General features: G+C 42.1%; 1 protein-coding gene across 1 annotated transcript in view; it reads left to right on the top strand.

Annotated features, from left to right (window-relative positions):
* Positions 1-3,125: 3,125 nt before the first annotated feature.
* The window catches only part of RGS7BP (regulator of G protein signaling 7 binding protein), a 34,394-nt gene continuing 24,247 nt past the window's right edge, over positions 3,126-13,272 (top strand). Inside the window, exons 1-2 of the mRNA XM_086866615.1 lie at positions 3,126-3,326; positions 6,076-6,242. Coding sequence (XP_086722741.1) covers positions 3,168-3,326; positions 6,076-6,242 — 326 coding nt within the window. The 5' untranslated portion in view covers positions 3,126-3,167. The remainder of the gene's footprint in view (positions 3,327-6,075; positions 6,243-13,272) is intronic.

Below are 13,272 nucleotides of genomic sequence, written 5' to 3'. Positions count from 1 at the left end.
GAATTACCATACAGGCTAGGCAAAGGAAAGCCCACATATATACTTTTGATTCACTATGAGTTATACACCTGCAAAGAATGTCACTGTAATAGACCATGTACTTTCTGAACTTATCTCAAGGTAACCTGCCTGTGGTCTTGAGAGAATGCTGTGGGAGGGAGCAACAAGCCTCTGCTTCATGCAATCCATAAAACATCAGGATATAAAGCTAGAGTAAGGAAAAGTTGACAGAAACGCTAGTTCAGACAAGAAGAAAGAATCATGTCTCTCTCTTCAGTACAGTTTTCAACATACATACCTCTGCCTTCAAGAGAGAGCATTTTGTTTCCTGGTGATACCTATTTTCAAACTGAGTCTTGTTTCTTCCACTGCCCATCCTGCAGCAGCCTTTGGTGGCTCAGCTTAGAGCTCCCTCCCCCATCCCCATCCCCATATACCATGTAAAGTCACTAGAACTTTAAAACTGTTCCAGATGCTGGCTGATGGACAAAACTCAGCTGTGACTCAGCTTTATATAGGGACTCACCATATATCACCAGGGACTAAATTATAATCTTTCTTAAAAGTGGGACTTCAGTGCTGATTCCAAGGCACTAGAGCTTCAGCAAATACAGGTAACGTAAAAGCAAACATGCTGCACCCTTTGATAGATTTATTGTTACTGTTGTTTGGTTTAGTTTTAGCATTATTTCATTAATGATATTGCAGTAGCTCTTAATAAGACTAGAAATAGACTGAAAAAAGGCTACAACATATGACTAAAATGATCCTTAGGCAACAAATAAAACACTAGCACTGGTGTTAAATATAACATAGTGTTATATTTAATTTCCATTTACAAATATATTTTTTCTTACCTTTATAGACACAAATAGAGGATCTGTTAATTTTGCCAGTATTAAAAATATTTTTCTTGTCATTAGGAAATGTCTTTTTTCTATATTGTTGCAGTATGATATCCTGGCTCAAAGCATAATCTCATGCATTTACTTCCTATGAAAGAATTTAATTAACTATGAAAAAAATAAGTGATGTCCTTAAAATAGGACTAGCAAACTGCAAGTTTTTCTGTGCTGACTGTTGAAAATCTAGTAGTTTACAAAGGTAGAGTTATAAGGCCATTTTAGTTTTAACTATTGTGATGACAGCACTTGCACATTCTGCAAATCCATCCATACTACCACATACCTATTAGCTTACATTTCTGTGAAAACTGCAGGAAAAGTCTAAAAAGAGTTTCCAAGTAGATTCATAGGCCATATCCAGATTAAAGCGGGTATCAGGTTGTCCGTGTTACAGTAAAGTTCAGCTGAGTCTGAAAAGAGTTCCTCAGACTGCCAGAGTGCCACTGATGGCATACTCAAGCTCCCTGGCAAGACTAGGTTACTCTGTGTGATGTGTTTGATGTTGCTTTGGATTCAGAACATCACTGAAACACAAAAAAAAGCTCTTATTCGGTGGCCTGAATAAATAAAATTATACCAGAAGCTATCTAAACAGCCATAGCTCTCTGGGTACAGAGAGGAACAGGATCAGCAGAAGCTGAAGCCAGCTTAGGCCATAGCTCGTGCTGGGGCAGTGCAGTCCCCAAGAGCCCCCGGGGAAGGGAGCTACAGAACTGGCACAGCCCCACAGAACTTTGCCTTGGAGGGGCTGGCGCCCATGGCCTGACTGTGAGCATCAGCCTAGTGAACTGCAGCTGCACTGTGGTGCTGCTGCACAGAGGAGTCAATTATTATTTAACCTTTTCTACAATAAACAAATACCACCTTGTTGCATCACACATACCAAACATTTTTTTAGAGCCCCAAAATACAAAGATTTATAGACACACAAACTAAGTCATAGTATCATAGAATATGGTGAGTTGGAAGGGAACTATCAGGACCACTGAATCTGCTCCTGGCCCTGTGCAGGACACCTCAAGAATCCCACCACATGAATAGGAGCATTGCTCAAACACTTCTTAACTCTGTCAGGCTTCCTGCTGTGCCACTTCCCTGGCAAGCCTGTTCCAGTGCTCACCACCCCGTGGGTTAAAAATTTTCTGACATCCAACCTAAACACCCCCTGACTCAGTTTCATGCCATTTCCTCAAGTCCTGGCACTGGTTGTGAGCGCGATGGGATTGGCACCTGCCCCTTTGCTTCTCCTCATGAGGATGTTGAAGACCAACAATGAGGTCTCCACTCAGTCTCTTCTCCGGGCTAAACCAGTGGCCTCAGCTGCTCCTTATAAGGCTTCCCCTCCAGATCCTCCACCGTCCTTGTGTCCCTCGTTGGGACGCTCTCTAACATTTGACTAAATTTGATAATATTTGAGCAGCTAACCAAGTCTTTTTTTAAAAAGAAAAGAGACGCCTAAGCACGCCTCTTGAAGACCGGTATCAACTTCGCCAGACGCGAGGCGGGCGGTGCCCTACGGTCCCGGGGTGCGCCGGGGCGGCTCCCAGGGGCACGGCGGCGGCTCCCAGGGGCACGGCGGCGGCTCCCAGAGGCACGGCGGCGGCTCCCAGCGGGACCGCGGCTCCCAGCGGGACAGCGGCTCCCAGCGGGACAGCGGCTCCCAGCGGGACAGCGGCTCCCCGGGCTCGGCGCGGCGGTGCCCGGCCCCCTCACGGCGCGGGCGGGCTCGGGGCACGGCGGGCTCGGGCGCGGCGCTCCCGCCCAGCGGGGGCGGTGCTGCTGACGGCGCCAGCCCCTCCGGACCTTTCGCGCCGCTCCCGGCGGGGAAGCAGGACCCGCCGCGTGTAGCAGGGCGCCCGCCGGGAGCGCTGGGCGCTGTATGGGAGCCCTTTCCAGAGGGCACGGTCGCGCTCCCCCCACCGTCGCACCGGCGGCGCGAAGGAGGACGGCGGAGCATGCCATCGGCGGGGCGGTTCCGCGGAGACTGACATGCTGCTGAAGGAGGGCAGGCGCCAGCCTCTCCGCCTCTCCGCGCGGTAGCGGAGGCGATGCTGAAGGGCGCTCCCCGGGCTTTTCCGCAGGCGCCAGCCTATAGCCCACAGCAGCCGCGGTCGCTGCCGTGAGCGGCGCGGCTCCGGCCCGGCCGAGGCGACGAGCGGCGCGGGCCCGCACCCGTGCCCGGGGCGGCGGCGGCGGCGGCGGCGGCGGCGGGGAAGGCGCTGCCCGCGCCCGCGGGCGGCTCCGCGCGGCGGATGCGTGTGCATGAGCGCTGCACCGAGCGGGCGCAGGAAGCGCCCCCGCTCCGCCGCCTCCATCTTCCAGGGCAGCAGGACCTCGCCGCACGGCCGCGACAGCGAACGCCAAGGCAGCGGCTCCGATAGCGCCTACCAGACCCAGAGAACCCTGGACGACTGTAAGATGGTGAGTACCCCGGGCGGGCTCGCGGTAGTTTTTTGCCTTTTCCGAGCTCTCCCGGCGCAGGTAGCGGTGCCGCTTCTCCCGCCACCTTGACAATTCCCATCACGTGCAGTTGCACTGTTTTTAAACCCGCAGTCCCCGCCGGGGTGCTGCCCTGCACTCCAGCTCGCCGCTGTTCCGAAGCCGGAGCCGGGAGGAAAGACGAGACCTGCGGGACAGGGAGCCCGCCCGCCCGCCCGCGGAGCCGGGCGCCCAGACAGTCCTGCGGGAGCAGGAGTCCTCGCCCCAGTACACACACCGCAAAGCAGCTGGACTTGCTTTTTTGTAGATCCGTCCAAATCTGTACCCGGACTTGGGTTCACTGAAGCCTGCATGGGTAAATAGTTACCTCAAATCAGTCACTGCACTGCCTACTTGCTGTCTTGTGCAGCAACCACATGCTTGCCCTAATATCCTTCTAAATCAGGACACAGAATTAGAGGCCCTGAAATTCTGTCCCTGATAAATGTGGTACCTGTTACTAGTCTTCCCAGAGTAACTGGTTGCAGTTGTAAGACCTCAGGTGAAGCACTTGTGTCTCTGTTATTTCTGGACTGTCACATTCTGGTATGAGATTTTTCCCCAGTCATACCCAAAATGCTTCTATCCTGACACTTTCCTCCAAATCAGCACCATATGCCCCCTTCCAGGCTCCTTGAGCTACCGTCAGCCTGACACTGGGGCCCCAAAATTGCTCCTCTAGCTAGTGACAGATATAGAAAAAAATTAAGTTGCTGCTACTTTATCTTGACAAATCCATAGCTGGCCAAAGCTCTGTCCAATAGCATTGAAAATGGAGTTGTTGCTTCTATTCTGCTGGATTCTGGCAATTTTTTTTCCTCTTGTGCTGAAAAATGTGCTGGCAGATTATCCACTCTGATGCTTCAAGATTGGGAGCAATTCCCAGTGCATGGAGGAACAAAAGCTGCCACTGTAGCTCTATTAATATACCCAACAAGTGGATCTTACTGGGTTTCGCCTTTTTTCTCATTCCCGATGAATGAGGAAAACAAATTCTCATTTGCATAATGTGGTTAGTTACAGAGAAGTTTTAAAAACTAACTGATTAGAAATAAAATACGTTTTATAGGTGGGTTATCAAGTTGCGGTAGGATTCAGGAGGTAAAATCAGTGTGGCATTTTTCTTGTTTTCTGTCTTGATTCAGCAGCAAATGTGTGGTTTTGTTTTCCTGGGCAGTGCTAAGGTGGCTGCGATGAGACTGTTTAAGCAAGGGATGTCAGGTGAGAACTGGCAAACTGTGTCTGGTGCAACCAGTGTCCAGTTGCAGGATGCGGCGCTTTTCTCTTCTTCCTAATGCACAATAATCACACTATGACACAACACAGTACAGTTTTTTTCCTCTCCATTGCCTTCATGCATTCTCTTAAGCTGCAGAATGATAAGAGTTGAAGACGTGTTTAGCAAATATTGTGCCTAGGGCTTTGTTTGGTGGGTGCTTTTGGGTTTGTTTGGGATCTAGGTGTGGGAGGGTGCAGATGTACTGAAATGCACTTGGATTGACTTGCTGCTCCTGAAGCAGAGGAACCTATTTGGTATTCTTAAAATGAAATTTTAGGAAGCATGGCCAGAACTATTTTTGATACCAGTTCTCAGCTATACAGTTCAGTGCAGTGGGATGCATGAAGGGTATGAATGTAATACTGCAGAAGTGACTCGTTTATTTCCTGAGCATGATAATTTGAGGGCTTGACTTTAAAAATTGGTAGCTCTGATAGACACCAGGTTCTTGGCATATTTTTATGTTGGGGTGTGTTGAACTTCTGGTGATAATGATGACTGCAGAATTATGAGCAATTACTCTTGTCTGTTTTTATGTAGTTTGGAAATTGAGGTCAAAACACAGATAAATAAATATTCTGTTCTATTACTCCAATCCTTCCACCCCCGCCACCATGTGGAGCAAATGGTCTTATGTGCAGTCTTTCAGAAGGCAGCAAATGCTTAATTTCCTTAAAATATAATTCCATGTATGTCATCAGTGGAACTAAACAATAATGATCTTTCCATCACTCCGAAATTACCCATTTATCCAATAACATCTCTATGGATCTGCTGGATATTGGATTTCTGTGCAGGTTGTACTGTTTATTAACTCATTTGTTTCTTTTTCCCCCATGCACTTCATAAAAGGTGCTTTCTGGAATTTTAACAGGAAAGTGCTTATCTGGTACATCTTCTCAGCCAGTAACAGCAGATGAGTTTTAAGTCAGAAATCTGGGTTGAAGGAAAGTGACAGAACAGAAATCATTACAAAATGAATTAGCAAAATTGCCAGTTTAAAAGCAAATGCTACATTCCAGTCCCTGAACATGCTGTTAATCAGGAAGCAGGAGGAGCAAAGGCAATAATTTCTGGAGATATTTTTGCCTTTCATGATAGCAAAAAATAACCTCATGCTACTAATAAAACAGATGTTTTTTTGTCTGCTTAATATTTAATACTAATAACTCAAACACTTTCAGATATTAAAAGCAGAAACACTATTTTCCTACAGATGAACATTTATAGCTCACAGAAGAAGCAGCTGCCGTGGAGGCTCTATCGTTTACAGAATTGTGTGCTCTTGATCCTGTGTATGAAATTGTTAGCAGCAGGAGCAAGCCCTAGATTTGGCATGTTTTTAAAACACTGGATTGTTTTTACCAATGTAGTTAAAAATTCTCATGTATGTAAATCGTTTTTGTTTTTCAGCTTGTCCAGGAGTTCAATACCCAGGTGGCTCTCTATCGGGAGCTGGTCATTTCTATTGGGGATGTCTCACTCACCTGTCCTTCTCTGCATGCGGAATTGCACAAAACTCGAACCCGAGGATGTGAGATGGCCTATCAGGCTCATCAAAAACTAGCAGCAATTTCTGGGTAGGAGGCAACTTATGTTTAATTAAAGCCATATTCATGTGCAAATCTTTGTTAAATACTACATAATGGAAACTTTCAGGAAAAGCATTAATCTGTGTTTCTGTTTTAGGCATAGAGGCGTATGACCACAGATTTTGCAGAATGTCCATATCTTTATGATAGTACAATTTGGGATCAAATCCTGGTCCCCTTACCAAGAACATATCCTTCTGATTTCACTGCATGCTTTTATGTAAGACAAACAGGATTTTATTGTGTATCACTGTAGATCAAGGGGGAAGCCATGCCATGCCCTTCTAGGGTGAAATAGCAATAGCTTTCTGCCCAGTCTTCCATTGAGTAGTTAAGAAACATTGAACAGTTAAGAAACAACCAAAATTTGGTGAAAATTGAGCAAAGTGAATACAAATACTAGTCTAAAAACTTGTGTTTACCTTCTACATGTTTTTAAACCCTTGTTTGTGTTGAAATAAGAATGAAAGCTTTGCCAGCATATAACGTTTTAATTTATTCTTTGGTATCACATTATGTACATTTTTTTCCATGGTGACAGAATGTATTATCACATACTTGAGACTATGCCTCAGTGCAAGATCAACCAGCATAAATAGCTCTTTCCTAAAAAATGGGAATTCGTGCTGCTAATTCCATGTGGGTGCTTCACAGTATGATGACTGGGGCATTTGCATTTATACATGTACCCCCTGAGTCATGTCTTTCTGATTACACTTTCTCAGAACTTTCTGCATCTATCTTATCTACCATAAGCCATTGTGCACCACTAGAAAAAAACCCCACCATCTTTTTTTTGTAGCTCTGCCTAATCTCCATTGAATTTCTTTCATCGCTTTAATATGTAAAAGGAATCTGTTATAGGTTTGATATATAAGGGGAGCCCAAAGAAACAAACCAAACAGGAAAACATACTGATTGGGTGTTTTAGTAGAAATGTCATCATTTTCAAGTAAGACTTTGTGCAGAGTGACTTAAGTTGGTTTTGTGACCTCTGATTTGTTCCTCAAACAAAATACATGCTTTTAAAATACTAAAGTTGATGGGGACTTAAAAAAAACTAGCAATGAATAGACATAGTTCTTTTTAACCAGTACATTGAAAAATGTGAAACAGTAGTGAAATTTGTCTTGTGTGCTTTCAGACTTTTCTTTTCAAAAGAAAAACTAATATAAACTAAAATAATACATTTGAATAGCTGAATCTATTTTGTAACTCTTAAATATTTTTCCCTGTAAAGAAAACAATTGATACATGCTCTTTTAGAAAGTACACAGTTGTTTTAAGCAATCATTTCACAGCTGGAAGTCTGTCATATGCACAAAGATGTCCTGAAGGCTGTGCAGTTGCTGCGAGATTGACATTTGGCTAATCTAAAACTGTTCTAAATAACTCTGATAATACTGTGATATCCATAACAACTGGTAGGTGTTAGAAACTCTCTGGAAATTACTTGTTTGGTTTGACAAACATTTTACAGGATGTGCTTTGCATCCCCACCCTCCTGTAGCTGAGGAAAGCCATAATGAGGCATTAACTTTTTTTTGTGTATTTTTGAGGAAAGGTGGGAAATGAAGATACAGCAAGAAAATAAATAGAAGGAGAGGGGTAATAAATAGTCTCAGAGATTTAGTCTTTACCTCAGCAAAAATACTGATGTAGTGCATGTGAAATAGGATCTGAAATAGGAATCTAATTGGCTAGGAAGAAAAAGTATCAGGAAAAAAAAGTGCTTAGGGACAGGAATGCATTAAATCATCCTCAGTGTTAAATAGTCAGGAGGGTAGTGTGCTGTTCAGAAACCACTGTTAGTCAGCATATGGGATGAAGGTTTATTTAGTTCACTGCTTTAGCTCAAAATGCACAGCACTGCACTGGGTAGCACAACAAGTTCTGTCTTCCAAAACTTATTAAAGAAAATGTGTTGCTTTCCCACCTAGAAGAAATAATAGCAAGAAGCTGTTTATGTTACCAGACTAGAACATTTAATGAGCAAATACCATGCTATTAATTTAGGCCATCAGTAATGTTCAGTTAGTATCTAAGTGATCTATCTGAGGTGTTGCAGGGCATTCTTCCTTTGGAGAAGCTGGTGTGACTGTCTAAGAGAATAGTAAGTTTGTTTATCTTGTTTGTGCTGTGTTTTCCTTGTAACATTAGCAGACACCTTGATGTGATTCTGCTTCTCTTTGAATATATCAGGATGTAACGGAATGATGGAATTGTTAGGGTTAGAAGGACCTCTGGTGATCATCTGGAGATCACCTAGTCCAACTCCTGTTGGCACTAGTGCATTTGAGATTCTTAAATACCTGATTTGGACAATTAGAAGAGGCACCTATTTCCTTTCTTAACTCACTTGTAGTACAAGACTAAGCAAGGTAACAAAGAGGAAAGATGCAAAGACTTGGAAGGAAAGAAGTGAAAACAAATCCTCTAGTGCTGGGAAAGGGAGCTCTGGGAAGAAATTTGGAAAATGTGGGAAGGGAAAGTAATGCTGAGGTGGAGATAATGCATTAGAAACTTAGCAGGATAGAAGTCATGGGGACAAAAAAATACATTGGTCTTGGGCATATCAGTTCTAGAATATCAGGCACACATCAAAGTAGGACAGTGCTGTAATGTGAACAAGAAGAGAAGTAAGTGTAATGCAGAAGCGTGCAAGTGTACCTGTAGAAAAAGGATACACTGATATGCCAACAAAAGCAGATTCAGCTATAGAAGCAGAGGAAGTGAAACTCACACGTTTTAAAAACTGAGAGAAAGAAAGACAAATGAGATAATGAAAAAAAGATGAGGTAGCAAGGAAACCTTTTAAAGTCCACACTGGATTAGACCATATCACCCTATATCTACCTCAAGCCTGACAACTGCTGGTAGCAGAGATTTCATAAAAAAATATGCCAAGATACAAAAAAGAAGGTTGTGCATAGATGGCTTCTCTCACGTACTTGACTCTATCCATCACTCAGCATTCAGAAGGCAAAGGCTGCATCTGAACAGTCCATATCTAACAAATGCAATTTCTCTAAATATTAAGGTATTTTACTCCAAAAATGCTGAGATTGAATAACGAAATCTTTACACTGTGATGTCTTTAAAAACCTATTTACAAAAAAAATATTTCTGAAAAAGAAAGCTTCAAATTAAGTCTCCAACTTAATAGGGCCTCATAGATACTACATCCTCTTCTTTACTTGCTCTGATATCTTTTTCTTATAGAAATAGTAAGATTTTAGATAAGAGGAATACCGATTAGAAATAAAAATAATCTAAATTGAAATATCCTAATTCTAGTTAGTGTTCTTTTAGGAATGCCCTAAAGCAAACCCTCTTTTCAGTGTTGTATTTCTCAGGACTTCAGGTCAATTCCTGCTCTCATACTAAAATTTTTTAGTGATTCTTAATGAGCTGTCTTCTGAGGAGGGTGAGTAAGGTTTGGTCCTTTCATCACATTTTCTGCTCTATAACGTAGCAAAAATTAAAAATCTGAAAGTATTTACATTGTGCATCCTTGTAGTATTAGTTGTCCAGTCAAAACTAGACAAAGTACAGGAACAAGAAAATGAGTCAGCATGATTTCTTTTCCAAAGAAAAGAAAGGATAAAATTTGTAACAGTAAGAAGATGGGGGTGGGGAGAAAGATGCAGATCTCTGTTGGGGAAGGGAGTCTGCTTTATGGAATGATAGAATGGTGATCTGTTAGAATTCGTCAGACAGGGAGCTGGTTTTATATGTGGAGTCCACTGAGTCTGGGATGTCAAGAGAAAGATAACTCAGAACTGTATTTTAAGATACAGGTCTGCACAACTGTGCACACACTTTTGTGAATGTCCTTACATATTCTCAGGCACTTGATAGGCTTACATAATGTGTGCACTTGGCACACTGAGACCAGAACTGGCAGTGTCTCTGTGACAGTCTGATATATATGTTGGCAGTGGCTTTTTTTGCATGAAATAAAACTGTGTGAGGAGCTCAGGGGTGCATGGCAATGTACATCTGTGTGAGCATAGCTCTGAAAGTGATTTTTCTCAGTTTTTCTGACTAGTTGCAAAGTCCAAAATCTAAGGAGGAATAAACCTCTAGTACGCACTGGGGCAGCAGCTTTGCAGAAGAGGATCTTGGGGGTTCTGGTGAACATCAGGTTGAACATGAGCCAGTGCTGTGCCCTTGTGCAAAGAGGGCCAGCAGCCTTCTATGCTGCTTTAGGAAATGCTGCCAGCAGGTCCACAGAGCTCATCCTTCCTTTTTACTCAGGGCTGTTGAATATGGATGCAGTGGGCTCCCTAGTAGAAAGGAGGAAAGAACAGGTCTAGTCAACTACCTTAAAGATGATTAGGCAGCATCCCACATACTGTTAGACCTGGTATTGTTTAGCTTGGAGAAGAGAAGGCTGGGAGGGGGATATTATCAGTGTGTATAAAAATACTTGATGGAATGTAAAGAAGACAGTCAGACTATTCTCAGTGATATATAGTGATAGGACAGCAGGTAAAAATTGAAATGCAAATAAAAATTTATTTAAATTTTTGTAACTCCTTTTTTATTGTAAAGCAGGTAGAATATTAGAACAGGTGCACTGAGAGGTTCTGGAGTCTCCCGCCTTGGAGATACTGAGAATTCAACTGGTCATGGCCCTCAGTAACCCTCTGTAGCTGATGCTGCTTAGAGCAGGAGGCTTGGAGCAAATTAGTTCTGGTGTCCCTTCCAGCCTGTGACAAAGTTATCATAAATCCCCTTGGGAAAATTCAAAGAAAAAGGTTTCCTTATTTGACACCCATGTGCATCTGTTACTTTTATAAAACAGTTGCTAATTTTAAGTTTCCCTAAGTTCATGAAGAATGAGAGAAAGAGTTGAGAAAGTGAGCTAAAAATCACATCCTGATTGCAATCCCGTGCACAAAAAGACTATCATAGATAGTGTTGCTTTAAGTTTTTAATTTTACGTAATTTCTACTTTTGTTTTCCATTGCAGTCTGCAGTAGGTATTCTCATGTCTTCAATAAGCACCAAATAGTAATTTCTCAGAGCTAATTAATATGAGGTCGTTTCCTAAGGCTGTTTTAAAACATTCTACTGACACCCAATTGTGGCCAGTTTTTCACTGAATTGTCTGGATTTTCCCTGAATTACAATCCTAAAAAAAAAATCTGCTTTTTAAAGCACACAAACAAAAAAGGCTCCCTCAAAGTATTTTACAAATTAAATGAAAAGAAGACTCCAGATCTGTAAGTTAATGAAAGCTGTATTAAGATAGGCATAACAGAAACCATCTTAACTGTTTAGCTGCAGATGTTAAATAAAGCTCTGCTGGCTGTCACTATTAGCTGAGCAGAAACAAAGCACAGCAACACTTAGCTCAACAGGGAAGAATTTTTATAATCTTGATTCAAAACCAACTTTATGGCAGCAGATAGAGCAACAAACCAGAGGTCTGCCCCAGCTAGATACTGATCGAGCAGCATTTATGATCTCTGTCCTTCCTGGACATCTTTGCAGTCACTGCCATGGTACTCCTCTCGGTGCATGTATCAGAGGTGGGGAGAGTGATAATCTTGATCATGGGGTTCTGAACCACAGGCACTGCTGCCTGTAGCCAACCTCTGTCGGAGTTGTTAGCGTTGTTTCAGCTGCCAGATGAAAGTTACGAAATAAGGTAAGTGTTTCACTTACTAGACTGCAGCATGATAACCAGAATGTGGCCTGATTAAAAGTACAGTTAAATATCAAAAATAGTGTTATGTGTAAGAAAACAGATAAAGAATTCAATATTCCCTGCAAGAATCAATGCTGTTATGCATGACAATACCAGTTGCATAATGCCTTCTGAATCCATCCGAGGTTTTGTGTTTCTTGCTAACATGTTGCAGATGTTTTAAACAAGAGCAGCTTTAAGTTCTGACCTTAAAAATCCTGTCTAGTTAAAAAATACTGAGATCCTCCAGAAAACTCTTGGAAATGTAGAACATAATTTTGCTCTCACAGGCTTTACTAAAAGCATCTCAGTAAGTTGTTTTAATGTGGTATGCTAGAATCCACAATTCTTACAATCATTTAATAGTACTTTACTTAGGAAATTGTCCTGATGATTTAACTGTGACTGTCTGAAATTGGTAAAGTTGAGGAGAGCTTTGTCTCCCTTCAAAGAAGAGCTTTTTCAGGATTACTGAGCATTCTTGTCATATAAAGTCTCATTTCCCCTCAACTTTGATATTCAGCTCCTGTAAATGTTTGCTAGAATTTTCTTACATGCTTAAAATTTTCTTGTGATTTTGAGCATATCAGATTCTAAAAGCAAATCATGACAGTGTTTATTTCACTTTGTTTGGCTGGCATATATTCAATGATTTCTACATCCTGAAGTGATTGTGAACTTAGTACCATATATCAGAGACCAGACCTGTTCCAGTGACTCAAATCCTGTTTTGACTAGTGGGAGTTGGTCTGCATGGGAATGTTTCAATAAACAAGATCAGATGTGGGTAGCTTAATGTACCCCTTCAGGACCATGTAGTGTGTGATAGTGCAGTAAGTATATCATAGCTTACTCCTTTCACAAGAGGTTAAGATGCACATGTATTGTTCTGAATAGATTCCTTGTAAAAAAAGTTCTCTGATTATACAGTCCACATGCATCTAAAATGATGGAAAGGAAGAGCAAAAAGATAAAAGTTTTTCTTTGGAACTGAGTTAAGGTAGGTTTGGTTATTAAGAATAAAATACGTTTGCTCAATTTAACTTGCAAGTTGAAAATGAAATCGTTTAAATCAGGTACCTCAAGTTCAGAAAGCAAATAATGGAAGAAAAACAAGGTTATTTACTAAGGCTAGAATTCTCAAAATATCTGACCTCTATAGACCAGTGTTTTCTTTGTACCTCTGTCTTTGGAAGTGCTTTAAAAGGTGTTTTGGACTTGAAGATACAAGGTATTAATATCTCCCTTTATAGATCTCTCATAACTGGAGGCCAGATTTAGTAAAGGGCAAACAGACTTAAAAGTGAATTTATTACTCTA

This window comes from Cyanistes caeruleus, chromosome Z, assembly GCF_971803275.1.
Source record: "Cyanistes caeruleus chromosome Z, bCyaCae1.hap1.1, whole genome shotgun sequence".
Taxonomy (NCBI): domain Eukaryota; kingdom Metazoa; phylum Chordata; class Aves; order Passeriformes; family Paridae; genus Cyanistes; species Cyanistes caeruleus.
Note: the sequence above shows the minus strand (reverse complement) of the source record. Positions and strands in the feature narration are given on the sequence as shown.